At 55.6% G+C, this 25,302-nt stretch overlaps 1 protein-coding gene across 1 annotated transcript; it reads right to left on the bottom strand.

Moving 5' to 3' along the window:
- Positions 1 to 1,808: 1,808 nt before the first annotated feature.
- LOC110509176 (E3 ubiquitin/ISG15 ligase TRIM25) lies at positions 1,809 to 24,951 on the bottom strand. Its single transcript, XM_036966712.2, has 7 exons — positions 24,272 to 24,951; positions 17,861 to 17,956; positions 17,370 to 17,603; positions 16,736 to 16,895; positions 16,352 to 16,417; positions 15,282 to 15,404; positions 1,809 to 2,191 (listed from the first exon to the last, which is right to left on the bottom strand). Exons 1-7 carry the CDS (start codon positions 24,860 to 24,862, stop codon positions 2,121 to 2,123), a joined length of 1,341 nt encoding a protein of 446 aa, XP_036822607.1. The 5' UTR covers positions 24,863 to 24,951; the 3' UTR covers positions 1,809 to 2,120.
- Between the last annotated feature and the right edge of the window lie 351 nt (positions 24,952 to 25,302).

The raw sequence follows: 25,302 nt of genomic DNA, 5'->3' as shown, positions 1-25,302 counted from the left end.
GTGTCACTATATCAGCCTAACACACGCCTGTTATAGTGTAGACTGGTTAGTCTGGGGTTTAACACGCCTGTTATAGTGTAGACTGGGTCTAACACACGCCTGTTATAGTGTGGACTGGGTCTAACACATGCCTGTTATAGTGTGGACTGGTTAGTCTGGGGTTTAACACGCCTGTTATAGTGTGGACTGGTTAGTCAGGGGTCTAACACACGCCTGTTATAGTGTGGACTGGTTAATCTGGGGTCTAACACACGCCTGTTATAGTGTGGACTGGTTAGTCTGGGGTCTAACACACGCCTGTTATAGTGTAGACTGGTTACTCTGGGGTCTAACACGCCTGTTATAGTGTGGACTGGTTAGTCTGGGGTCTAACACACGCCTGTTATAGTGTAGACTGGTTAGTCTGGGGTCTAACACACGCCTGTTATAGTGTAGACTGGTTAGTCTGGGGTCTAACACACGCCTGTTATAGTGTAGACTGGTTAGTCTGGGGTCTAACACACGCCTGTTATAGTGTAGACTGGTTAGTCTGGGGTCTAACACACGCCTGTTATAGTGTAGACTGGTTACTCTGGGGTCTAACACGCCTGTTATAGTGTGGACTGGTTAGTCTGGGGTCTAACACACGCCTGTTATAGTGTAGACTGGTTAGTCTGGGGTCTAACACACGCCTGTTATAGTGTAGACTGGTTAGTCTGGGGTCTAACACACGCCTGTTATAGTATGGACTGGTTAGTCTGGTTTCAGAGAGGTCAGCCTATTATAGGCAGACCCCAGAGTAACCAGTCTACACTATAACAGGCGTGTGTTAGACCCCAGACTAACCAGTCCACACTATAACAGGCGTGTGATAGACCCCAGACTAACCAGTCTACACTATAACAGGCGTGTGATAGACCCCAGACTAACCAGTCTACACTATAACAGGCGTGTGTTAGACCCCAGACTAACCAGTCTACACTATAACAGGCGTGTGTTAGACCCCAGACTAACCAGTCTACACTATAACAGGCGTGTGATAGACCCCAGACTAACCAGTCTACACTATAACAGGCATGTGTTAGACCCCAGACTAACCAGTCTACACTATAACAAGCGTGTGTTAGACCCCAGACTAACCAGTCCACACTATAACAGGCGTGTGATAGACCCCAGACTAACCAGTCTACACTATAACAGGCGTGTGTTAGACCCCAGACTAACCAGTCTACACTATAACAAGCGTGTGTTAGACCCCAGACTAACCAGTCTACACTATAACAGGCTATAACAGGCGTGTGATAGACCCCAGACTAACCAGTCTACACTATAACAGGCGTGTGTTAGACCCCAGACTAACCAGTCTACACTATAACAGGCTATAACAGGCGTGTGATAGACCCCAGACTAACCAGTCCACACTATAACAGGCGTGTGTTAGACCCCAGACTAACCAGTCTACACTATAACAGGCGTGTTAGACCCCACTATAACAGGCGTGTGTTAGACCCCAGACTAACCATGGTTACCATGGAGACAAGGACAGGTAGACATTCCCGCATACGTTGTGAAACGGCACGTGAACCTGTTCTCCAACTACATGCTAACCCGAACACATCGCTCCAACTTTTGTTAAAGTGTAGTTAACACGCTCAGTGCTTTATTCTCTGTGGGACAGGACACTGCCCGCATTGTTCAGGAACTTCCTCCATAGGCCTGTGTTTGTGTTGTGATGCCAGCTATAGGACTAGGAAGCAAACAGACGTAAACATTTAGCAAGTGTCCCACTAATGAATACACCACCCGAATGAAGAAGCACGACAGACGAGTTTAAAAGCAGATCTGTGTATTTATTTCATCGTGTCACTTAAAAGCATTCATTACAGACTGATTTATTATAATTAAATATGTCTGAGAAAAAAACGAACATAATTGTAAATCATGTCTTTAAAAAGTTATACTGTATCACTGTTGAAAGCAAAAGGTGCTGATGAATGAATACATTATACATGAATGAATACATTATGTCTGACAAGAGAGAGGTCCCGTCTGGTTCTCTCCAACCGGTCTTCCCACAGTCACAACCTCTGCTTGGGCATCCCCTCTCCCTCTCTTCAGCAAAACCGTTCTCTCTGCCTGAGTCACAGCTTCCTGCGTGACTTCCGCTGCATCATCCTCTGTCTGGAGCCGTTGGAGGAGGAGAGCTTGGATCCTGAGACGACAGAACAGTTAGTCAGCACAACTCTAGGAAGACCTGGGACACAGCTGTATAGTGACGTGTCTTCACTTTACTGTAAAACTAGATACAACCTGGGACAGAGGTTGGGCTGTTGGGGGGGACCGGATCACTGGAGTTGGGCTGTGGAGGGGAGACCGGAGTTGGGCTGTTGAGGGGGACTGGAGTTGGGCTGTGGGGGGGGGGGGGGGGCGGAGTTGGACTGTGGGAAGGGGAACCGGAGTTGGGCTGTGGAGGGGAGACCGGAGATGGGCTGTTGAGGGGGACCGGAGTTGGGCTGTTGAGGGGGACCGGAGTTGGGCTGTTGAGGGGGACCGGAGTTGGGCTGTTGAGGGGGACTGGATCACTGGAGTTGGGCTGTTGAGGGGGACTGGATCACTGGAGTTGGGCTGTTGAGGGGGAATGGAGTTGGGCTGTTGAGGGGGACCGGAGTTGGGCTGTTGAGGGGGACCGGAGTTGGGCTGTTGAGGGGGACTGGATCACTGGAGTTGGGCTGTTGAGGGGGAATGGAGTTGGGCTGTTGTGAGGGACTGAAGTTGGGCTGTTGTGGGGGACTGGAGTTGGGCTGGGCTGTTGAGGGGGACCGGATGGGATGTGGGGGGGACCCGAGTTGGGCTGTTGAGGGGGACTGTTGAGGGGAACCGGAGTTGGGCTGTTGAGGGGTCCTGGAGTTGGGCTGTTGAGGGGGAGTTGGGCTTTTGAGGGGGTGGACCGGAGTTGGGCTGTTGTGGGGGACAGGAGTTGGGCTGTTGAGGGGGACTGTATCACTGGAGTTGGGCTGTTGAGGGGGACTGGATCACTGGAGTTGGGCTGTTGGGGGGGGGGGGGGGGTGGGCTGTTAGGGGGGAGGGGGACCGGAGTTGGGCTGTTCTGGAGTTGGGCTGTTGAGGGGGACCGAAGTTGGGCTGTTGGGGGGGAGGGGGACTGGAGTTGGGCTGTTGAGGGGGACTGTTGAGGGGAACCGGAGTTGGGCTGTTGAGGGGTCCTGGAGTTGGGCTGTTGAGGGGGAGTTGGGCTTTTGAGGGGGTGGACCGGAGTTGGGCTGTTGTGGGGGACAGGAGTTGGGCTGTTGAGGGGGACTGTATCACTGGAGTTGGGCTATTGAGGGGGACTGGATCACTGGAGTTGGGCTGTTGGGGGGGGGGGGGGGGGGGTGGGCTGTTAGGGGGGAGGGGGACCGGAGTTGGGCTGTTCTGGAGTTGGGCTGTTGAGGGGGACCGAAGTTGGGCTGTTGGGGGGGAGGGGGACTGGAGTTGGGCTGTTCCGGAGTTGGGCTGTTGGGGGGGAGACCGGAGTTGGGCTGTTGGGGGGGCCTGGAGTTGGGCTGTGGGGGGGGGACTGGAGTTGGGCTGTGGGGGGGGGAGGGGCGGAGTTGGGCTGTTGGGGGGGACTGGAGTTGGGCTGTTGGGGGGGAGGGGGGTGGGGCGGAGTTGGGCTGTGGGGGGGGGACCGGAGTTGGGCTGTTCCGGAGTTGGGCTGTTGAGGGGGACCGGAGTTGGGCTGTTGGGGGGGACCGGAGTTGGGCTGTTGAGGGGGACCGGAGTTGGGCTGTTGGGGGGGAGGGAGACCGGAGTTGGGCTGTTCTGGAGTTGGGCTGTTGAGGGGGACCGAAGTTGGGCTGTTGGGGGGGAGGGGGACTGGAGTTGGGCTGTTCCGGAGTTGGGCTGTTGGGGGGGAGACCGGAGTTGGGCTGTTGGGGGGGCCTGGAGTTGGGCTGTGGGGGGGGGACTGGAGTTGGGCTGTGGGGGGGGGGGGGGCGGAGTTGGGCTGTTGGGGGGGACTGGAGTTGGGCTGTTGGGGGGGAGGGGGGTGGGGCGGAGTTGGGCTGTGGGGGGGGGACCGGAGTTGGGCTGTTCCGGAGTTGGGCTGTTGAGGGGGACCGGAGTTGGGCTGTTGGGGGGGACCGGAGTTGGGCTGTTGAGGGGGACCGGAGTTGGGCTGTTGGGGGGGAGGGAGACCGGAGTTGGGCTGTGGGAGGGGAGGGGGGTGGAGGCGGAGTTGGGCTGTTGAGGGGGGCCGGATGGGATGTGGGGGGGGGGGGGTTTGGGCTGTTGAGGGGGACTGTTGAGGGGAACCGGAGTTGGGCTGTTGAGGGGGACTGGAGTTGGGCTGTTGTGGGGGACTGGATCCCTGGAGTTGGGCTGTTGGGGGGGGGGGGCTGTTAGGGGGGAGGGGGACCGGAGTTGGGCTGTTGGGGGGGACTGGAGTTGGGCTGTGGGGGGGGGGGGCGGAGTTGGGCTGTTGGGGGGGACCGGAGATGGGCTGTTGAGGGGGACCGGAGATGGGCTGTTGAGGGGGACCGGAGATGGGCTGTTGAGGGGGACCGGAGATGGGCTGTTGAGGGGGACCGGAGTTGGGCTGTTGAGGGGGACCGGAGTTGGGCTGTTGAGGGGGACTGGATCACTGGAGTTGGGCTGTTGAGGGGGACTGGATCACTGGAGTTGGGCTGTTGAGGGGGACTGGATCACTGGAGTTGGGCTGTTGAGGGGGAATGGAGTTGGGCTGTTGAGGGGGACCGGAGTTGGGCTGTTGAGGGGGACCGGAGTTGGGCTGTTGAGGGGGACTGGATCACTGGAGTTGGGCTGTTGAGGGGGAATGGAGTTGGGCTGTTGTGAGGGACTGAAGTTGGGCTGTTGTGGGGGACTGGAGTTGGGCTGGGCTGTTGAGGGGGACCGGATGGGATGTGGGGGGGACCCGAGTTGGGCTGTTGAGGGGGACTGTTGAGGGGAACCGGAGTTGGGCTGTTGAGGGGTCCTGGAGTTGGGCTGTTGAGGGGGAGTTGGGCTTTTGAGGGGGTGGACCGGAGTTGGGCTGTTGTGGGGGACAGGAGTTGGGCTGATGAGGGGGACTGTATCACTGGAGTTGGGCTGTTGAGGGGGACTGGATCACTGGAGTTGGGCTGTTGGGGGGGGGGGGGGGGGGTTGGACTGTTAGGGGGGAGGGGGACCGGAGTTGGGCTGTTCTGGAGTTGGGCTGTTGAGGGGGACCGAAGTTGGGCTGTTGGGGGGGAGGGGGACTGGAGTTGGGCTGTTCCGGAGTTGGGCTGTTGGGGGGAGACCGGAGTTGGGCTGTTGGGGGGGACTGGAGTTGGGCTGTGGGGGGGGGGACTGGAGTTGGGCTGTGGGGGGGGTGGGGGGTGGGGCGGAGTTGGGCTGTGGGGGGGGACCGGAGTTGGGCTGTTCCGAAGTTGGGCTGTTGAGGGGGACCGGAGTTGGGCTGTTGGGGGGGACCGGAGTTGGGCTGTGGAGGGGAGACCGGAGATGGGCTGTTGAGGGGGACCGGAGATGGGCTGTTGAGGGGGACCGGAGTTGGGCTGTTGAGGGGGACCGGAGTTGGGCTGTTGAGGGGGACCGGAGTTGGGCTGTTGAGGGGGACTGGATCACTGGAGTTGGGCTGTTGAGGGGGACTGGATCACTGGAGTTGGGCTGTTGAGGGGGAATGGAGTTGGGCTGTTGAGGGGGACCGGAGTTGGGCTGTTGAGGGGGACTGGATCACTGGAGTTGGGCTGTTGAGGGGGAATGGAGTTGGGCTGTTGTGAGGGACTGAAGTTGGGCTGTTGTGGGGGACTGGAGTTGGGCTGGGCTGTTGAGGGGGACCGGATGGGATGTGGGGGGGACCCGAGTTGGGCTGTTGAGGGGGACTGTTGAGGGGAACCGGAGTTGGGCTGTTGAGGGGTCCTGGAGTTGGGCTGTTGAGGGGGAGTTGGGCTTTTGAGGGGGTGGACCGGAGTTGGGCTGTTGTGGGGGACTGGATCACTGGAGTTGGGCTGTTGGGGGGGGGGGGGGGGGGGGGGGGGGGCTGTTAGGGGGGAGGGGGACCGGAGTTGGGCTGTTCTGGAGTTGGGCTGTTGAGGGGGACTGGATCACTGGAGTTGGGCTGTTGGGGGGGGGGGGGGGGGGTTGGGCTGTTAGGGGGGAGGGGGACCGGAGTTGGGCTGTTCTGGAGTTGGGCTGTTGAGGGGGACCGAAGTTGGGCTGTTGGGGGGGAGGGGGACTGGAGTTGGGCTGTTCCGGAGTTGGGCTGTTGGGGGGGAGACCGGAGTTGGGCTGTTGGGGGGGACTGGAGTTGGGCTGTGGGGGGGGACTGTTGAGGGGAACCGGAGTTGGGCTGTTGAGGGGTCCTGGAGTTGGGCTGTTGAGGGGGAGTTGGGCTTTTGAGGGGGTGGACCGGAGTTGGGCTGTTGTGGGGGACAGGAGTTGGGCTGTTGAGGGGGACTGTATCACTGGAGTTGGGCTGTTGAGGGGGACTGGATCACTGGAGTTGGGCTGTTGGGGGGGGGGGGGGGGGGGGTTGGGCTGTTAGGGGGGAGGGGGACCGGAGTTGGGCTGTTCTGGAGTTGGGCTGTTGAGGGGGACCGAAGTTGGGCTGTTGGGGGGGAGGGGGACTGGAGTTGGGCTGTTGAGGGGGACTGTTGAGGGGAACCGGAGTTGGGCTGTTGAGGGGTCCTGGAGTTGGGCTGTTGAGGGGGAGTTGGGCTTTTGAGGGGGTGGACCGGAGTTGGGCTGTTGTGGGGGACAGGAGTTGGGCTGTTGAGGGGGACTGTATCACTGGAGTTGGGCTGTTGAGGGGGACTGGATCACTGGAGTTGGGCTGTTGGGGGGGGGGGGGGGGTGGGCTGTTAGGGGGGAGGGGGACCGGAGTTGGGCTGTTCTGGAGTTGGGCTGTTGAGGGGGACCGAAGTTGGGCTGTTGGGGGGGAGGGGGACTGGAGTTGGGCTGTTCCGGAGTTGGGCTGTTGGGGGGGAGACCGGAGTTGGGCTGTTGGGGGGGCCTGGAGTTGGGCTGTGGGGGGGGGACTGGAGTTGGGCTGTGGGGGGGGGGGGGGGCGGAGTTGGGCTGTTGGGGGGGACTGGAGTTGGGCTGTTGGGGGGGAGGGGGGTGGGGCGGAGTTGGGCTGTGGGGGGGGGACCGGAGTTGGGCTGTTCCGGAGTTGGGCTGTTGAGGGGGACCGGAGTTGGGCTGTTGGGGGGGACCGGAGTTGGGCTGTTGAGGGGGACCGGAGTTGGGCTGTTGGGGGGGAGGGAGACCGGAGTTGGGCTGTGGGAGGGGAGGGGGGTGGAGGCGGAGTTGGGCTGTTGAGGGGGGCCGGATGGGATGTGGGGGGGGGGGGGGTTTGGGCTGTTGAGGGGGACTGTTGAGGGGAACCGGAGTTGGGCTGTTGAGGGGGACTGGAGTTGGGCTGTTGTGGGGGACTGGATCCCTGGAGTTGGGCTGTTGGGGGGGGGGGGGGCTGTTAGGGGGGAGGGGGACCGGAGTTGGGCTGTTGGGGGGGACTGGAGTTGGGCTGTGGGGGGGGGGGGCGGAGTTGGGCTGTTGGGGGGGACCGGAGATGGGCTGTTGAGGGGGACCGGAGATGGGCTGTTGAGGGGGACCGGAGATGGGCTGTTGAGGGGGACCGGAGATGGGCTGTTGAGGGGGACCGGAGTTGGGCTGTTGAGGGGGACCGGAGTTGGGCTGTTGAGGGGGACTGGATCACTGGAGTTGGGCTGTTGAGGAGGACTGGATCACTGGAGTTGGGCTGTTGAGGGGGACTGGATCACTGGAGTTGGGCTGTTGAGGGGGAATGGAGTTGGGCTGTTGAGGGGGACCGGAGTTGGGCTGTTGAGGGGGACCGGAGTTGGGCTGTTGAGGGGGACCGGAGTTGGGCTGTTGAGGGGGACTGGATCACTGGAGTTGGGCTGTTGAGGGGGAATGGAGTTGGGCTGTTGTGAGGGACTGAAGTTGGGCTGTTGTGGGGGACTGGAGTTGGGCTGGGCTGTTGAGGGGGACCGGATGGGATGTGGGGGGGACCCGAGTTGGGCTGTTGAGGGGGACTGTTGAGGGGAACCGGAGTTGGGCTGTTGAGGGGTCCTGGAGTTGGGCTGTTGAGGGGGAGTTGGGCTTTTGAGAGGGTGGACCGGAGTTGGGCTGTTGTGGGGGACAGGAGTTGGGCTGATGAGGGGGACTGTATCACTGGAGTTGGGCTGTTGAGGGGGACTGGATCACTGGAGTTGGGCTGTTGGGGGGGGGGGGGGTTGGACTGTTAGGGGGGAGGGGGACCGGAGTTGGGCTGTTCTGGAGTTGGGCTGTTGAGGGGGACCGAAGTTGGGCTGTTGGGGGGGAGGGGGACTGGAGTTGGGCTGTTCCGGAGTTGGGCTGTTGGGGGGAGACCGGAGTTGGGCTGTTGGGGGGGACTGGAGTTGGGCTGTGGGGGGGGGACTGGAGTTGGGCTGTGGGGGGGGTGGGGGGTGGGGCGGAGTTGGGCTGTGGGGGGGGACCGGAGTTGGGCTGTTCCGAAGTTGGGCTGTTGAGGGGGACCGGAGTTGGGCTGTTGGGGGGGACCGGAGTTGGGCTGTGGAGGGGAGACCGGAGATGGGCTGTTGAGGGGGACCGGAGATGGGCTGTTGAGGGGGACCGGAGTTGGGCTGTTGAGGGGGACCGGAGTTGGGCTGTTGAGGGGGACCGGAGTTGGGCTGTTGAGGGGGACTGGATCACTGGAGTTGGGCTGTTGAGGGGGACTGGATCACTGGAGTTGGGCTGTTGAGGGGGAATGGAGTTGGGCTGTTGAGGGGGACCGGAGTTGGGCTGTTGAGGGGGACCGGAGTTGGGCTGGGCTGTTGAGGGGGACCGGATGGGATGTGGGGGGGACCCGAGTTGGGCTGTTGAGGGGGACTGTTGAGGGGAACCGGAGTTGGGCTGTTGAGGGGTCCTGGAGTTGGGCTGTTGAGGGGGAGTTGGGCTTTTGAGGGGGTGGACCGGAGTTGGGCTGTTGTGGGGGACTGGATCACTGGAGTTGGGCTGTTGGGGGGGGGGGGGGGGGGTTGGGCTGTTAGGGGGGAGGGGGACCGGAGTTGGGCTGTTCTGGAGTTGGGCTGTTGAGGGGGACCGAAGTTGGGCTGTTGGGGGGGAGGGGGACTGGAGTTGGGCTGTTCCGGAGTTGGGCTGTTGGGGGGGAGACCGGAGTTGGGCTGTTGGGGGGGACTGGAGTTGGGCTGTGGGGGGGGACTGTTGAGGGGAACCGGAGTTGGGCTGTTGAGGGGTCCTGGAGTTGGGCTGTTGAGGGGGAGTTGGACCGGAGTTGGGCTGTTGTGGGGGACAGGAGTTGGGCTGTTGAGGGGGACTGTATCACTGGAGTTGGGCTGTTGAGGGGGACTGGATCACTGGAGTTGGGCTGTTGGGGGGGGGGGGGGGTTGGGCTGTTAGGGGGGAGGGGGACCGGAGTTGGGCTGTTCTGGAGTTGGGCTGTTGAGGGGGACCGAAGTTGGGCTGTTGGGGGGGAGGGGGACTGGAGTTGGGCTGTTCCGGAGTTGGGCTGTTGGGGGGGAGACCGGAGTTGGGCTGTTGGGGGGGACTGGAGTTGGGCTGTGGGGGGGGGACTGGAGTTGGGCTGTGGGGGGGGGGGGGGGGGGCGGAGTTGGGCTGTTGGGGGGGACTGGAGTTGGGCTGTTGGGGGGAGGGGGGTGGGGCGGAGTTGGGCTGTGGGGGGGGGACCGGAGTTGGGCTGTTCCGGAGTTGGGCTGTTGAGGGGGACCGGAGTTGGGCTGTTGGGGGGGACCGGAGTTGGGCTGTTGAGGGGGACCGGAGTTGGGCTGTTGGGGGGGAGGGGGACCGGAGTTGGGCTGTGGGAGGGGAGGGGGGTGGAGGCGGAGTTGGGCTGTTGAGGGGGACCGGATGGGATGTGGGGGGGGGGGGGTTTGGGCTGTTGAGGGGGACTGTTGAGGGGAACCGGAGTTGGGCTGTTGAGGGGGACTGGAGTTGGGCTGTTGTGGGGGACTGGATCCCTGGAGTTGGGCTGTTGGGGGGGGGGGGGCTGTTAGGGGGGAGGGGGACCGGAGTTGGGCTGTTGGGGGGGACTGGAGTTGGGCTGTGGGGGGGGGGCGGAGTTGGGCTGTGGGGGGGGACCGGAGTTGGGCTGTTCCGAAGTTGGGCTGTTGAGGGGGACCGGAGTTGGGCTGTTGGGGGGGACCGGAGTTGGGCTGTGGAGGGGAGACCGGAGATGGGCTGTTGAGGGGGACCGGAGATGGGCTGTTGAGGGGGACCGGAGTTGGGCTGTTGAGGGGGACCGGAGTTGGGCTGTTGAGGGGGACCGGAGTTGGGCTGTTGAGGGGGACTGGATCACTGGAGTTGGGCTGTTGAGGGGGACTGGATCACTGGAGTTGGGCTGTTGAGGGGGAATGGAGTTGGGCTGTTGAGGGGGACCGGAGTTGGGCTGTTGAGGGGGACCGGAGTTGGGCTGTTGAGGGGGACTGGATCACTGGAGTTGGGCTGTTGAGGGGGAATGGAGTTGGGCTGTTGTGAGGGACTGAAGTTGGGCTGTTGTGGGGGACTGGAGTTGGGCTGGGCTGTTGAGGGGGACCGGATGGGATGTGGGGGGGACCCGAGTTGGGCTGTTGAGGGGGACTGTTGAGGGGAACCGGAGTTGGGCTGTTGAGGGGTCCTGGAGTTGGGCTGTTGAGGGGGAGTTGGGCTTTTGAGGGGGTGGACCGGAGTTGGGCTGTTGTGGGGGACTGGATCACTGGAGTTGGGCTGTTGGGGGGGGGGGGGGGGGTTGGGCTGTTAGGGGGGAGGGGGACCGGAGTTGGGCTGTTCTGGAGTTGGGCTGTTGAGGGGGACCGAAGTTGGGCTGTTGGGGGGGAGGGGGACTGGAGTTGGGCTGTTCCGGAGTTGGGCTGTTGGGGGGGAGACCGGAGTTGGGCTGTTGGGGGGGACTGGAGTTGGGCTGTGGGGGGGGACTGTTGAGGGGAACCGGAGTTGGGCTGTTGAGGGGTCCTGGAGTTGGGCTGTTGAGGGGGAGTTGGACTTTTGAGGGGGTGGACCGGAGTTGGGCTGTTGTGGGGGACAGGAGTTGGGCTGTTGAGGGGGACTGTATCACTGGAGTTGGGCTGTTGAGGGGGACTGGATCACTGGAGTTGGGCTGTTGGGGGGGGGGGGGGGGTTGGGCTGTTAGGGGGGAGGGGGACCGGAGTTGGGCTGTTCTGGAGTTGGGCTGTTGAGGGGGACCGAAGTTGGGCTGTTGGGGGGGAGGGGGACTGGAGTTGGGCTGTTCCGGAGTTGGGCTGTTGGGGGGGAGACCGGAGTTGGGCTGTTGGGGGGGACTGGAGTTGGGCTGTGGGGGGGGGACTGGAGTTGGGCTGTGGGGGGGGGGGGGGGCGGAGTTGGGCTGTTGGGGGGGACTGGAGTTGGGCTGTTGGGGGGAGGGGGGTGGGGCGGAGTTGGGCTGTGGGGGGGGGACCGGAGTTGGGCTGTTCCGGAGTTGGGCTGTTGAGGGGGACCGGAGTTGGGCTGTTGGGGGGGACCGGAGTTGGGCTGTTGAGGGGGACCGGAGTTGGGCTGTTGGGGGGGAGGGGGACCGGAGTTGGGCTGTGGGAGGGGAGGGGGGTGGAGGCGGAGTTGGGCTGTTGAGGGGGACCGGATGGGATGTGGGGGGGGGGGGGTTTGGGCTGTTGAGGGGGACTGTTGAGGGGAACCGGAGTTGGGCTGTTGAGGGGGACTGGAGTTGGGCTGTTGTGGGGGACTGGATCCCTGGAGTTGGGCTGTTGGGGGGAGGGGGACCGGAGTTGGGCTGTTGGGGGGGACTGGAGTTGGGCTGTGGGGGGGGGGCGGAGTTGGGCTGTTGGGGGGGACCGGAGATGGGCTGTTGAGGGGGACCGGAGATGGGCTGTTGAGGGGGACCGGAGTTGGGCTGTTGAGGGGGACCGGAGTTGGGCTGTTGAGGGGGACCGGAGTTGGGCTGTTGAGGGGGACTGGATCACTGGAGTTGGGCTGTTGAGGGGGACTGGATCACTGGAGTTGGGCTGTTGAGGGGGAATGGAGTTGGGCTGTTGAGGGGGACCGGAGTTGGGCTGTTGAGGGGGACCGGAGTTGGGCTGTTGAGGGGGACTGGATCACTGGAGTTTGGCTGTTGAGGGGGAATGGAGTTGGGCTGTTGTGAGGGACTGAAGTTGGGCTGTTGTGGGGGACTGGAGTTGGGCTGGGCTGTTGAGGGGGACCGGATGGGATGTGGGGGGGACCCGAGTTGGGCTGTTGAGGGGGACTGTTGAGGGGAACCGGAGTTGGGCTGTTGAGGGGTCCTGGAGTTGGGCTGTTGAGGGGGAGTTGGGCTTTTGAGGGGGTGGACCGGAGTTGGGCTGTTGTGGGGGACAGGAGTTGGGCTGTTGAGGGGGACTGTATCACTGGAGTTGGGCTGTTGAGGGGGACTGGATCACTGGAGTTGGGCTGTTGGGGGGGGGGGGGGGGGGGGGTTGGACTGTTAGGGGGGAGGGGGACCGGAGTTGGGCTGTTCTGGAGTTGGGCTGTTGAGGGGGACCGAAGTTGGGCTGTTGGGGGGGAGGGGGACTGGAGTTGGGCTGTTCCGGAGTTGGGCTGTTGGGGGGAGACCGGAGTTGGGCTGTTGGGGGGGACTGGAGTTGGGCTGTGGGGGGGGACTGGAGTTGGGCTGTGGGGGGGGGGGGGGGGGGTGGGGCGGAGTTGGGCTGTGGGGGGGGACCGGAGTTGGGCTGTTCCGGAGTTGGGCTGTTGAGGGGGACCGGAGTTGGGCTGTTGGGGGGGACCGGAGTTGGGCTGTGGAGGGGAGACCGGAGATGGGCTGTTGAGGGGGACCGGAGATGGGCTGTTGAGGGGGACCGGAGTTGGGCTGTTGAGGGGGACCGGAGTTGGGCTGTTGAGGGGGACCGGAGTTGGGCTGTTGAGGGGGACTGGATCACTGGAGTTGGGCTGTTGAGGGGGACTGGATCACTGGAGTTGGGCTGTTGAGGGGGAATGGAGTTGGGCTGTTGAGGGGGACCGGAGTTGGGCTGTTGAGGGGGACCGGAGTTGGGCTGTTGAGGGGGACCGGAGTTGGGCTGTTGAGGGGGACTGGATCACTGGAGTTGGGCTGTTGAGGGGGAATGGAGTTGGGCTGTTGTGAGGGACTGAAGTTGGGCTGTTGTGGGGGACTGGAGTTGGGCTGGGCTGTTGAGGGGGACCGGATGGGATGTGGGGGGGACCCGAGTTGGGCTGTTGAGGGGGACTGTTGAGGGGAACCGGAGTTGGGCTGTTGAGGGGTCCTGGAGTTGGGCTTTTGAGGGGGTGGACCTGAGTTGGGCTGTTGTGGGGGACAGGAGTTGGGCTGTTGAGGGGGACTGTATCACTGGAGTTGGGCTGTTGAGGGGGACTGGATCACTGGAGTTGGGCTGTTGGGGGGGGGGGGGGGGGGGGGGGTTGGGCTGTTAGGGGGGAGGGGGACCGGAGTTGGGCTGTTCTGGAGTTGGGCTGTTGAGGGGGACCGAAGTTGGGCTGTTGGGGGGGAGGGGGACTGGAGTTGGGCTGTTCCGGAGTTGGGCTGTTGGGGGGGGAGACCGGAGTTGGGCTGTTGGGGGGGACTGGAGTTGGGCTGTGGGGGGGGACTGGAGTTGGGCTGTGGGGGGGGGGGGCGGAGTTGGGCTGTTGGGGGGGACTGGAGTTGGGCTGTTGGGGGGTGGGGCGGAGTTGGGCTGTGGGGGGGGACCGGAGTTGGGCTGTTCCGGAGTTGGGCTGTTGAGGGGGACCGGAGTTGGGCTGTTGAGGGGGACCGGAGTTGGGCTGTTGGGGGGGAGGGGGACCGGAGTTGGGCTGTGGGAGGGGAGGGGGGTGGAGGCGGAGTTGGGCTGTTGAGGGGGACCGGATGGGATGTGGGGGGGGGGGGGGGGGGGGTTGGGCTGTTGAGGGGGACTGTTGAGGGGAACCGGAGTTGGGCTGTTGAGGGGTCCTGGAGTTGGGCTTTTGAGGGGGTGGACCGGAGTTGGGCTGTTGTGGGGGACAGGAGTTGGGCTGTTGAGGGGGACTGTATCACTGGAGTTGGGCTGTTGAGGGGGACTGGATCACTGGAGTTGGGCTGTTGGGGGGGGGGGGGGGGGGGGTTGGGCTGTTAGGGGGGAGGGGGACCGGAGTTGGGCTGTTCTGGAGTTGGGCTGTTGAGGGGGACCGAAGTTGGGCTGTTGGGGGGGAGGGGGACTGGAGTTGGGCTGTTCCGGAGTTGGGCTGTTGGGGGGGGAGACCGGAGTTGGGCTGTTGGGGGGGACTGGAGTTGGGCTGTGGGGGGGGACTGGAGTTGGGCTGTGGGGGGGGGGGGCGGAGTTGGGCTGTTGGGGGGGACTGGAGTTGGGCTGTTGGGGGGTGGGGCGGAGTTGGGCTGTGGGGGGGGACCGGAGTTGGGCTGTTCCGGAGTTGGGCTGTTGAGGGGGACCGGAGTTGGGCTGTAGGGGGGGACCGGAGTTGGGCTGTTGAGGGGGACCGGAGTTGGGCTGTTGGGGGGGAGGGGGACCGGAGTTGGGCTGTGGGAGGGGAGGGGGGTGGAGGCGGAGTTGGGCTGTTGAGGGGGACCGGATGGGATGTGGGGGGGGGGGGGGGGGGGGTTGGGCTGTTGAGGGGGACTGTTGAGGGGAACCGGAGTTGGGCTGTTGAGGGGGACTGGAGTTGGGCTGTTGTGGGGGACTGGATCCCTGGAGTTGGGCTGTTGGGGGGGGGGGGGGGATGTTAGGGGGGAGGGGGACCGGAGTTGGGCTGTTGGGGGGGACTGGAGTTGGGCTGTGGGGGGGGGGCGGAGTTGGGCTGTTGGGGGGGACTGTTGAGGGGAACCGGAGTTGGGCTGTTTAGGGGCCTGGAGTTGGGCTGTTGAGGGGGAGTTGGGCTGTTGAGGGGGACCGGATGGGCTGTGTGGGGGGGCCCGAGTTGGGCTGTGGGGGGGAACCGGAGTTGGGCTGTGGGGGGGAACCGGAGTTGGGCTGTTGAGGGGGACTGTTGAGGGGGACCAGAGTTGGGCTGTTGAGGGGTCCTGGAGTTGGGCTGTTGAGGGGGACCGGAGTTGGGCTGTTGAGGGGGACCGGAGTTGGGCTGTGGGAAGGGGGACCGGAGTTGAGCAACACTGCTGTAGGGGATGGCTGAGCCATGTTAAAGTACAACTAGCTCCTACACCTACCTTTCAGGTTGATCCGACAGGTCTCCCTCAAAACAACAGGTAGAGCAAGTCTCCACATCAGACTAAAACCCAACTATCATCGTCTAGTACTGGATTTGACCAATAGAGTTGTAGAGTTGGTTTCAGCATTATCTACTATTAGGTTTCTACTTACCGAAGGGTGAGAACGCGAAGCCCCCGAATGTGGGGACTGCAGCTCCCGGGCTGAGGAACGGGTTGAGACCCCCCCCACTGGAGCTCTGCTCTACTGCAGCCAGAGCTGGCGGAGGAGCCACCACTAGGTAGGAGGAGACAGAACGGGTCAGAACATAGGCAATGCCCACAAACAACTGCTAGGCCCGGTCCCAAACAGACTCTAGTCCAGAAACAACTCCTAGGCCCAGTGCCAGAAACACAGAACCAACTGACCTAAATTAAATAAAGGCTAAAAACATTTTTAAAAGCACTGCAATGGATGAGAAAGGGTTGAATCATTACATTAGAGATAGGAGGTAGATAAGAGGTAGATAAGAGGTAGATTAGAGGTAGATTAGAGGTAGAGTAGAGGTAGAATAGAGGTAGAGTAGAGGTAGGAGGTAGATTAGAGGTAGATTAGAGGTAGATAGGAGGTAGAGTAGAGGTAGATTAGAGTAGAGGTAGAGTAGAGGTAGAGTAGAGGTAGAGTAGAGGTAGGAGGTAGAGTAGAGGTAGGAGGTAGATTAGAGGTAGAGTAGAGGTAGAGTATAGGTAGTGTAGAGTTAGAGTAGAGGTAGATTAGAGGTAGAGTAGAGGTGGATTAGAGGTAGAGTAGAGGTAGAGTAGAGGTAGATTAGAGGTAGATAGGAGGTAGATTAGAGGTAGAGTAGAGGTAGAGTAGAGGTAGAGTAGAGGTAGAGTAGAGATAGGAGGTAGAGTAGAGGTAGATTAGAGGTAGAGTAGAGGTGGATTAGAGGTAGAGTAGAGGTAGATTAGAGGTAGATTAGAGGTAGAGTAGAGGTAGAGTAGAGATAGGAGGTAGAGTAGAGGTAGAGTAGAGGTAGAGTAGAGGTAGATTAGAGGTAGAGGTAGATTAGAGGTAGATTAGAGGTAGATTAGAGGTAGAGTAGAGGTAGAGTAGAGGTAGAGTAGAGGTAGATTAGAGGTAGAGTAGAGGTAGATTAGAGGTAGATTAGAGGTAGATTAGAGGTAGAGTAGAGGTAGATTAGAGGTAGAGTAGAGGTAGATTAGAGGTGCACAGTAACTCACATGCTGTTGGATCAGTCTGGAAACAGCTGGGGGGTTCTGGTGACTCTACTATAGACACCTCTCTCACTGGGGAGGAACACAGACAGTCTGCTGTATTTACTCAAGGTACTGTATGGATCCTGCCTAGTTCTCAGAGGAATACATAAATCAAATCAGGCCTTTTGAGGACAGGCGCTGACTATTTTTGTTTAACTTCCAGTATCAAATGGTTTTGGTGTCTGAATTTTTAATTTTTTTTATGATATACATATTTTAAGAAGTCCCACTTTAACTTTTAACTTGAGAGAAGAGTAAAGAATAGGTTCTCAGGAGATAAATGGTTATGTACCTCTCTCAGGAGATAAATGGTTATGTACCTCTCTCAGGAGATAAATGGTTGTGTACCTTTCTCGTAGATGCTGATGAAGCTCCCCTGACACACCTCCTCCAGGAGCCCTCTGAAGTCAGCTACCGATGACATCACCATGTTAAAGGTGAAGTTGGGGTCGAAGGTCACAGCTGGCAGGCCTCCAATCACAGGAGAGGAGCTCAGAGACTGACAGCTCTACAACAACACAGAGACAGATGGGTTAGAGAGACATCAGAGAGACATAGCCTGGCCAGGAGAGAGAGACATAGCCTGGCACGGAGAGAGAGACATAGCCTGGCCAGGAGAGAGAGACATAGCCTGGCCAGGAGAGAGAGAGACATAGCCTGGCCAGGAGAGAGACACATAGCCTGGCCAGGTCAGAGAGATATAGCCTGGCCAGGTCAGAGAGATATAGCCTGGCCAGGTCAGAGAGACATAGCCTGGCCAGGTCAGAGAGACATAGCCTGGCCAGGTCAGAGAGACATAGCCTGGCCATGTCAGAGAGACATAGCCTGGCCAGGAGAGAGAGATATAGCCTGGCCAGGAGAGAGAGACATAGCCTGGCCAGGAGAGGGAGAAATAGCCTGGCCAGGAGAGATGGATACCTACTCTACATCAGTCACCTCAGGCTGAGGATGGTATTGACAGGACCTACTCTACATCAGTCACCTGTAGGAAGAAGATGTGGTCCTCAGTGTGTGAAAGCTGCTCCAACTCTGCATCTCTCCTCCTCAACTCAGACATCTCCTGCTCCAGTTTGGCCAGCAGTCCTTCAGCTTGGCTGACAGCAGTCTTCTCCTGGGCTTTGATCAACTCCCTCACCTCAAACCTCTTCAGCTCCATGGAGCGGATCAGCTCTGTAAACACCCTCTCAGTGTCCTCCACGGCCGACCTCGCGGAACGCTGGAGGGGGACACAGACACACAGCAGATGTCTATATAGGTCCTGAATATATCTAAAGTACTAATGCAATATTGTGTAAGGCGGAAGCCGTGTTACATATTTTAATGATCAAATAAGTTCAATGAATACTAACAGAAACAGACAGAGGTTTAGTATCAGGACTAGTGTGGCCCAGTCCATTCCCCATATTGCTACTCACAATTGGAGAATCTGCAACTGCAAGTCCTTCTCCCATCGTTAGACAGACAGATACTCACAGTTAGAGAGCTGATGGCCTGTCTCAGCTCCTGCACGTCCTTCTCCCTCTCCTGGATCCTCTGCTGAGACCTCCTCTTCAGTTCCCCCAGCTGGCTCTGAAGATAAATGTACAGACGGACAGAAGAGACAGGCAGACAGACAGATCATTAACATTGCTTCATGACATAAACATTGACTTCAGCTATAACTTTAAAGGGTAGTCTGGGGCTGATGATCATTTTCCAGGACTTTTAAATCATGCTATCATGCTATTAAAGCCACTGTCTTCACAAAAATGTCGCCATCATCTCTCAGCTCTTTGACATACCGTGTGTAGGTCTGACACAAAATGCATTATTTGACACAATATCATCACAGTACTGGTAAACCTAGCTATCTAATGCTCTAGGCAGCACTCTGCCTTCTCGCTGCAGTTCTCAGCCATTAGCTTCACCCACGACTGACTCTTGTTAACTACAAACCTGTGTTTTAACGTTTAGAAACGTCAACGATAATCACACGTAATACCGCTTTCGAAACATATGGCCCTTATCTTTAATCAGCGAGAAAAAAAAACTTTAACTAAAATATGATACAATCATCTGTCACAGATCCATACAGCTATGGAGCCATCATCCTACTAAACTACACTGTAGCAGTTACAGATCCATACAGCTATGGAGCCATCATCCTACTAAACTACACTGTAGCAGTTACAGATCCATACAGCTATGGAGCCTCCATCCTACTAAACTACACTGTAGTAGTTACAGATCCATACAGCCTCCATCCTACTAAACTACACTGTAGTAGTTACAGATCCATACAGCTATGGAGCCTCCATCCTACTAAACTACACTGTAGTAGTTACAGATCCATACAGCCTCCATCCTACTAAACTACACTGTAGCAGTTACAGACCCATACAGCCTCCATCCTACTAAACTACACTGTAGTAGTTACAGATCCATACAGCCTCCATCCTACTAAACTACACTGTAGTAGTTACAGATCCATACAGCTATGGAGCCATCATCCTACTAAACTACACTGTAGCAGTTACAGACCCATACAGCCATCATCCTACTAAACTACACTGTAGTAGTTACAGATCCATACAGCTATGGAGCCATCATCCTACTAAACTACACTGTAGCAGTTACAGACCCATACAGCCATCATCCTACTAAACTACACTGTAGTAGTTACAGATCCATACAGCTATGGAGCCATCATCCTACTAAACTACACTGTAGCAGTTACAGACCCATACAGCCATCATCCTACTAAACTACACTGTAGTAGTTACAGATCCATACAGCTATGGAGCCATCATCCTACTAAACTACACTGTAGTAGTTACAGATCCATACAGCCTCCATCCTACTAAACTACACTGTAGTAGTTACAGATCCATACAGCCTCCATCCTACTAAACTACACTGTAGTAGTTACAGATCCATACAGCTATGGAGCCTCCATCCTACTAAACTACACTGTAGCAGTTACAGACCCATACAGCCTCCATCCTACTAAACTACACTGTAGCAGTTACAGACCCATACAGCCTCCATCCTACTAAACTACACTGTAGTAGTTACAGATCCATACAGCCTCCATCCTACTAAACTACACTGTAGTAGTTACAGATCCATACAGCTATGGAGCCTCCATCCTACTAAACTACACTGTAGCAGTTACAGACCCATACAGCCTCCATCCTACTAAACTACACTGTAGCAGTTACAGACCCATACAGCCTCCATCCTACTAAACTACACTGTAGCAGTTACAGACCCATACAGCCTCCATCCTACTAAACTACACTGTAGTAGTTACAGATCCATACAGCCTCCATCCTACTAAACTACACTGTAGTAGTTACAGACCCATACAGCCTCCATCCTACTAAACTACACTGTAGTAGTTACAGATCCATACAGCCTCCATCCTACTAAACTACACTGTAGTAGTTACAGATCCATACAGCCTCCATCCTACTAAACTACACTGTAGTAGTTACAGATCCATACAGCCTCCATCCTACTAAACTACACTGTAGTAGTTACAGATCCATACAGCCTCCATCCTACTAAACTACACTGTAGTAGTTACAGATCCATACAGCCTCCATCCTACTAAACTACACTGTAGTAGTTACAGATCCATTCAGCCTCCATTCTACTAAACTACACTGTAGTAGTTACAGACCCATACAGCCTCCATCCTACTAAACTACACTGTAGTAGTTACAGATCCATACAGCTATGGAGCCTCCATCCTACTAAACTACACTGTAGTAGTTACAGATCCATACAGCCTCCATCCTACTAAACTACACTGTAGCAGTTACAGATCCATACAGCCTCCATCCTACTAAACTACACTGTAGCAGTTACAGACCCATACAGCCTCCATCCTACTAAACTACACTGTAGTAGTTACAGATCCATACAGCTATGGAGCCATCATCCTACTAAACTACACTGTAGTAGTTACAGATCCATACAGCTATGGAGCCTCCATCCTACTAAACTACACTGTAGTAGTTACAGATCCATACAGCCTCCATCCTACTAAACTACACTGTAGTAGTTACAGATCCATACAGCCTCCATCCTACTAAACTACACTGTAGCAGTTACAGATCCATACAGCCTCCATCCTACTAAACTACACTGTAGCAGTTACAGACCCATACAGCCTCCATCCTACTAAACTACACTGTAGTAGTTACAGATCCATACAGCTATGGAGCCATCATCCTACTAAACTACACTGTAGTAGTTACAGATCCATACAGCCTCCATCCTACTAAACTACACTGTAGTAGTTACAGACCCATACAGCCTCCATCCTACTAAACTACACTGTAGTAGTTACAGATCCATACAGCCTCCATCCTACTAAACTACACTGTAGCAGTTACAGACCCATACAGCCTCCATCCTACTAAACTACACTGTAGTAGTTACAGATCCATACAGCCTCCATCCTACTAAACTACACTGTAGTAGTTACAGATCCATACAGCTATGGAGCCATCATCCTACTAAACTACACTGTAGCAGTTACAGACCCATACAGCCATCATCCTACTAAACTACACTGTAGTAGTTACAGATCCATACAGCTATGGAGCCATCATCCTACTAAACTACACTGTAGCAGTTACAGACCCATACAGCCATCATCCTACTAAACTACACTGTAGTAGTTACAGATCCATACAGCTATGGAGCCATCATCCTACTAAACTACACTGTAGCAGTTACAGACCCATACAGCCATCATCCTACTAAACTACACTGTAGTAGTTACAGATCCATACAGCTATGGAGCCATCATCCTACTAAACTACACTGTAGTAGTTACAGATCCATACAGCCTCCATCCTACTAAACTACACTGTAGTAGTTACAGATCCATACAGCCTCCATCCTACTAAACTACACTGTAGTAGTTACAGATCCATACAGCTATGGAGCCTCCATCCTACTAAACTACACTGTAGCAGTTACAGACCCATACAGCCTCCATCCTACTAAACTACACTGTAGCAGTTACAGACCCATACAGCCTCCATCCTACTAAACTACACTGTAGTAGTTACAGATCCATACAGCCTCCATCCTACTAAACTACACTGTAGTAGTTACAGATCCATACAGCTATGGAGCCTCCATCCTACTAAACTACACTGTAGCAGTTACAGACCCATACAGCCTCCATCCTACTAAACTACACTGTAGCAGTTACAGACCCATACAGCCTCCATCCTACTAAACTACACTGTAGCAGTTACAGACCCATACAGCCTCCATCCTACTAAACTACACTGTAGTAGTTACAGATCCATACAGCCTCCATCCTACTAAACTACACTGTAGTAGTTACAGACCCATACAGCCTCCATCCTACTAAACTACACTGTAGTAGTTACAGATCCATACAGCCTCCATCCTACTAAACTACACTGTAGTAGTTACAGATCCATACAGCCTCCATCCTACTAAACTACACTGTAGTAGTTACAGATCCATACAGCCTCCATCCTACTAAACTACACTGTAGTAGTTACAGATCCATACAGCCTCCATCCTACTAAACTACACTGTAGTAGTTACAGATCCATACAGCCTCCATCCTACTAAACTACACTGTAGTAGTTACAGATCCATTCAGCCTCCATTCTACTAAACTACACTGTAGTAGTTACAGACCCATACAGCCTCCATCCTACTAAACTACACTGTAGTAGTTACAGATCCATACAGCTATGGAGCCTCCATCCTACTAAACTACACTGTAGTAGTTTCAGATCCATACAGCCTCCATCCTACTAAACTACACTGTAGCAGTTACAGATCCATACAGCCTCCATCCTACTAAACTACACTGTAGCAGTTACAGACCCATACAGCCTCCATCCTACTAAACTACACTGTAGTAGTTACAGATCCATACAGCTATGGAGCCATCATCCTACTAAACTACACTGTAGTAGTTACAGATCCATACAGCTATGGAGCCTCCATCCTACTAAACTACACTGTAGTAGTTACAGATCCATACAGCCTCCATCCTACTAAACTACACTGTAGTAGTTACAGACCCATACAGCCTCCATCCTACTAAACTACACTGTAGTAGTTACAGATCCATACAGCCTCCATCCTACTAAACTACACTGTAGTAGTTACAGACCCATACAGCCTCCATCCTACTAAACTACACTGTAGTAGTTACAGATCCATACAGCTATGGAGCCTCCATCCTACTAAACTACACTGTAGCAGTTACAGATCCATACAGCCTCCATCCTACTAAACTACACTGTAGCAGTTACAGATCCATACAGCCTCCATCCTACTAAACTACACTGTAGCAGTTACAGACCCATACAGCCTCCATCCTACTAAACTACACTGTAGTAGTTACAGATCCATACAGCTATGGAGCCATCATCCTACTAAACTACACTGTAGTAGTTACAGATCCATACAGCTATGGAGCCTCCATCCTACTAAACTACACTGTAGTAGTTACAGATCCATACAGCCTCCATCCTACTAAACTACACTGTAGTAGTTACAGATCCATACAGCCTCCATCCTACTAAACTACACTGTAGTAGTTACAGACCCATACAGCCTCCATCCTACTAAACTACACTGTAGTAGTTACAGATCCATACAGCCTCCATCCTACTAAACTACACTGTAGTAGTTACAGATCCATACAGCTATGGAGCCTCCATCCTACTAAACTACACTGTAGTAGTTACAGATCCATACAGCTATGGAGCCTCTATCCTACTAAACTACACTGTAGTAGTTACAGACCCATACAGCCTCCATCCTACTAAACTACACTGTAGTAGTTACAGATCCATACAGCTATGGAGCCTCCATCCTACTAAACTACACTGTAGTAGTTACAGACCCATACAGCCTCCATCCTACTAAACTACACTGTAGTAGTTACAGACCCATACAGCCTCCATCCTACTAAACTATGCCGCACGGCCATCGCTCAACCATATATTTCTATGTACATATTCTTATTAATTCCTTTACACTTGTGTTTATAAGGTAGTTGTTGTGAAATTGTTAGGTTAGATTACTCGTTGATTATTACTGCATTGTCGGAACTAGAAGCACAAGCATTTCGCTACACTCGCATTAACATCTGCTAACCATGTGTATGTGACCATTAACATCTGCTAACCATGTGTATGTGACCATTAACATTTGATGTTATTTTAATGGATAGCTTTTCTTCCAAAAACAAGGTATTTTCTAAGTGACCCCATACTTTTGAATGGTAGTGTGTACACACACACACACACACACACGGCTGGGAAACTCCACAAACTCTGATTTCAAGAGAGAATACTATTATGAAGAAAGAACCAGACTAGCTGAACTGTTTATGAACTGCTCTGGTGTGTATTAGTTACAACTGTCCCCACACATCCTGTGAACTAACATCATAACTGTTTAGAGCAGGCAGGTACGGTGGCTCCCATAGGACAGAAGGTGAGCCAAAAGGTACACACAACAATAATGCATAAGGGCTACATAGCGAACTTAACAAACACAACAGTTTATTATGGATTCACATGACAACTAAATTGCCATGTGCGACGCAGTGTATGTGAATTGACACTCTACTCTTCCACGCAAATCCCGACCCCCGTCTCTCGGTGTGATTTAGGCTTCATGTGTAATGTAACGGAACAGAGTCATTATTCATAAGGGCAATGGTTGACCAAAATGTCTGACCTTTTATCACGACAAAAAAAAAGGTCAATGTCCATTAGAAATTATCTCATTTCTACTTCTATGGTTAGATCAATCCTATAAGTTTGTCTTGGGTGACAACGAGCAGTTAATCATCAATAGAGAACGGCCGTGCCGATATCCTACCTGTTTTTGCTGGATCTCAGTCTCCACCAGGACCGTGTCATGGCCCTTATGCTCCGCCGTCATACACAGGTAACATATACAGTGTTGGTCGGTCCGACAGTACACCTCCAGCAGCTTGTCGTGATGCGGACAGATCGTCTCCTGTAGTTTCTTGGAGGCCTGGACCAACTTGTGTTTCTTAAACGGAGCTGATTCGTAGTGAGGCAGGAGGTGGGTGTCGCAGTAAGAGGCCAGACACACCAGACAGGATTTTACGGCTCGGTTCTTCCTCCCGGTGCACACGTCACATTCCACGTCCTCCGGTCCGGCGTAGCACTGTTCCGGGGGAGCAGCTTGAAGTCCTGTCTTCTTGAACTTGTCCACCACCTCGGATAGCATGGTGTTTCTGCCCAGGAGAGGCCTCGGGTTGAAGCTCTGGCGGCACTGCGGACAGCAGTAAAAACCCAGAAAATCGTCCTGGTCCCAGTAGCCTTTAATACAGACCGAACAGTAGCTATGACCACACGGGATGGTCACAGGATCCCTCAGCACATCCAGACATATGGAACAGTTGAATTGGTCTTGGTCGAGGAAGAGTCCAGCTTGAGCCATTTTGTGAACACAAACAGCGAGTTAAAGAGACGAGCTTTGTTTACAGGAAGTGGAGGGTGTGTGTTGTGGGGATGTCGTCGGAAGAAGGCAGACGCTGACGGTCCGCACACCAACGTTAAAGGTACATGTCGCCACCTACCGTGCTGGAGTGTGTGGTCAATCCCGGGTTACAACATCAGCTCCACATTTCTTAATCCTCCTAACTAACTCAGTACTTCTGAGAAAATAAAAAAGAGCCCTACTAACTTATAATAGACCCTCCCCCAAATCTCTTCCAACCTTAAACTTCAATTTAATAAAAACTCTGTTGCTGCTTCCACAAATGATCTTCAATTTGGCAGTTCTTTCCACAAATGCAGTCAGGTTGATAACCTTTCCAATGAAGGCTATGAAGTCAATCTGATGAACTATCCAGGTGTCCTTCGACAAGACACAAAGAC

Source organism: Oncorhynchus mykiss, chromosome 28 (assembly GCF_057628025.1).
Source record: "Oncorhynchus mykiss isolate SJ-2025 chromosome 28, ASM5762802v1, whole genome shotgun sequence".
Classification (NCBI taxonomy): domain Eukaryota; kingdom Metazoa; phylum Chordata; class Actinopteri; order Salmoniformes; family Salmonidae; genus Oncorhynchus; species Oncorhynchus mykiss.
The sequence above is the reverse complement of the archived record's forward strand: the minus strand, read 5'-3'. Positions and strand labels throughout refer to the sequence as shown.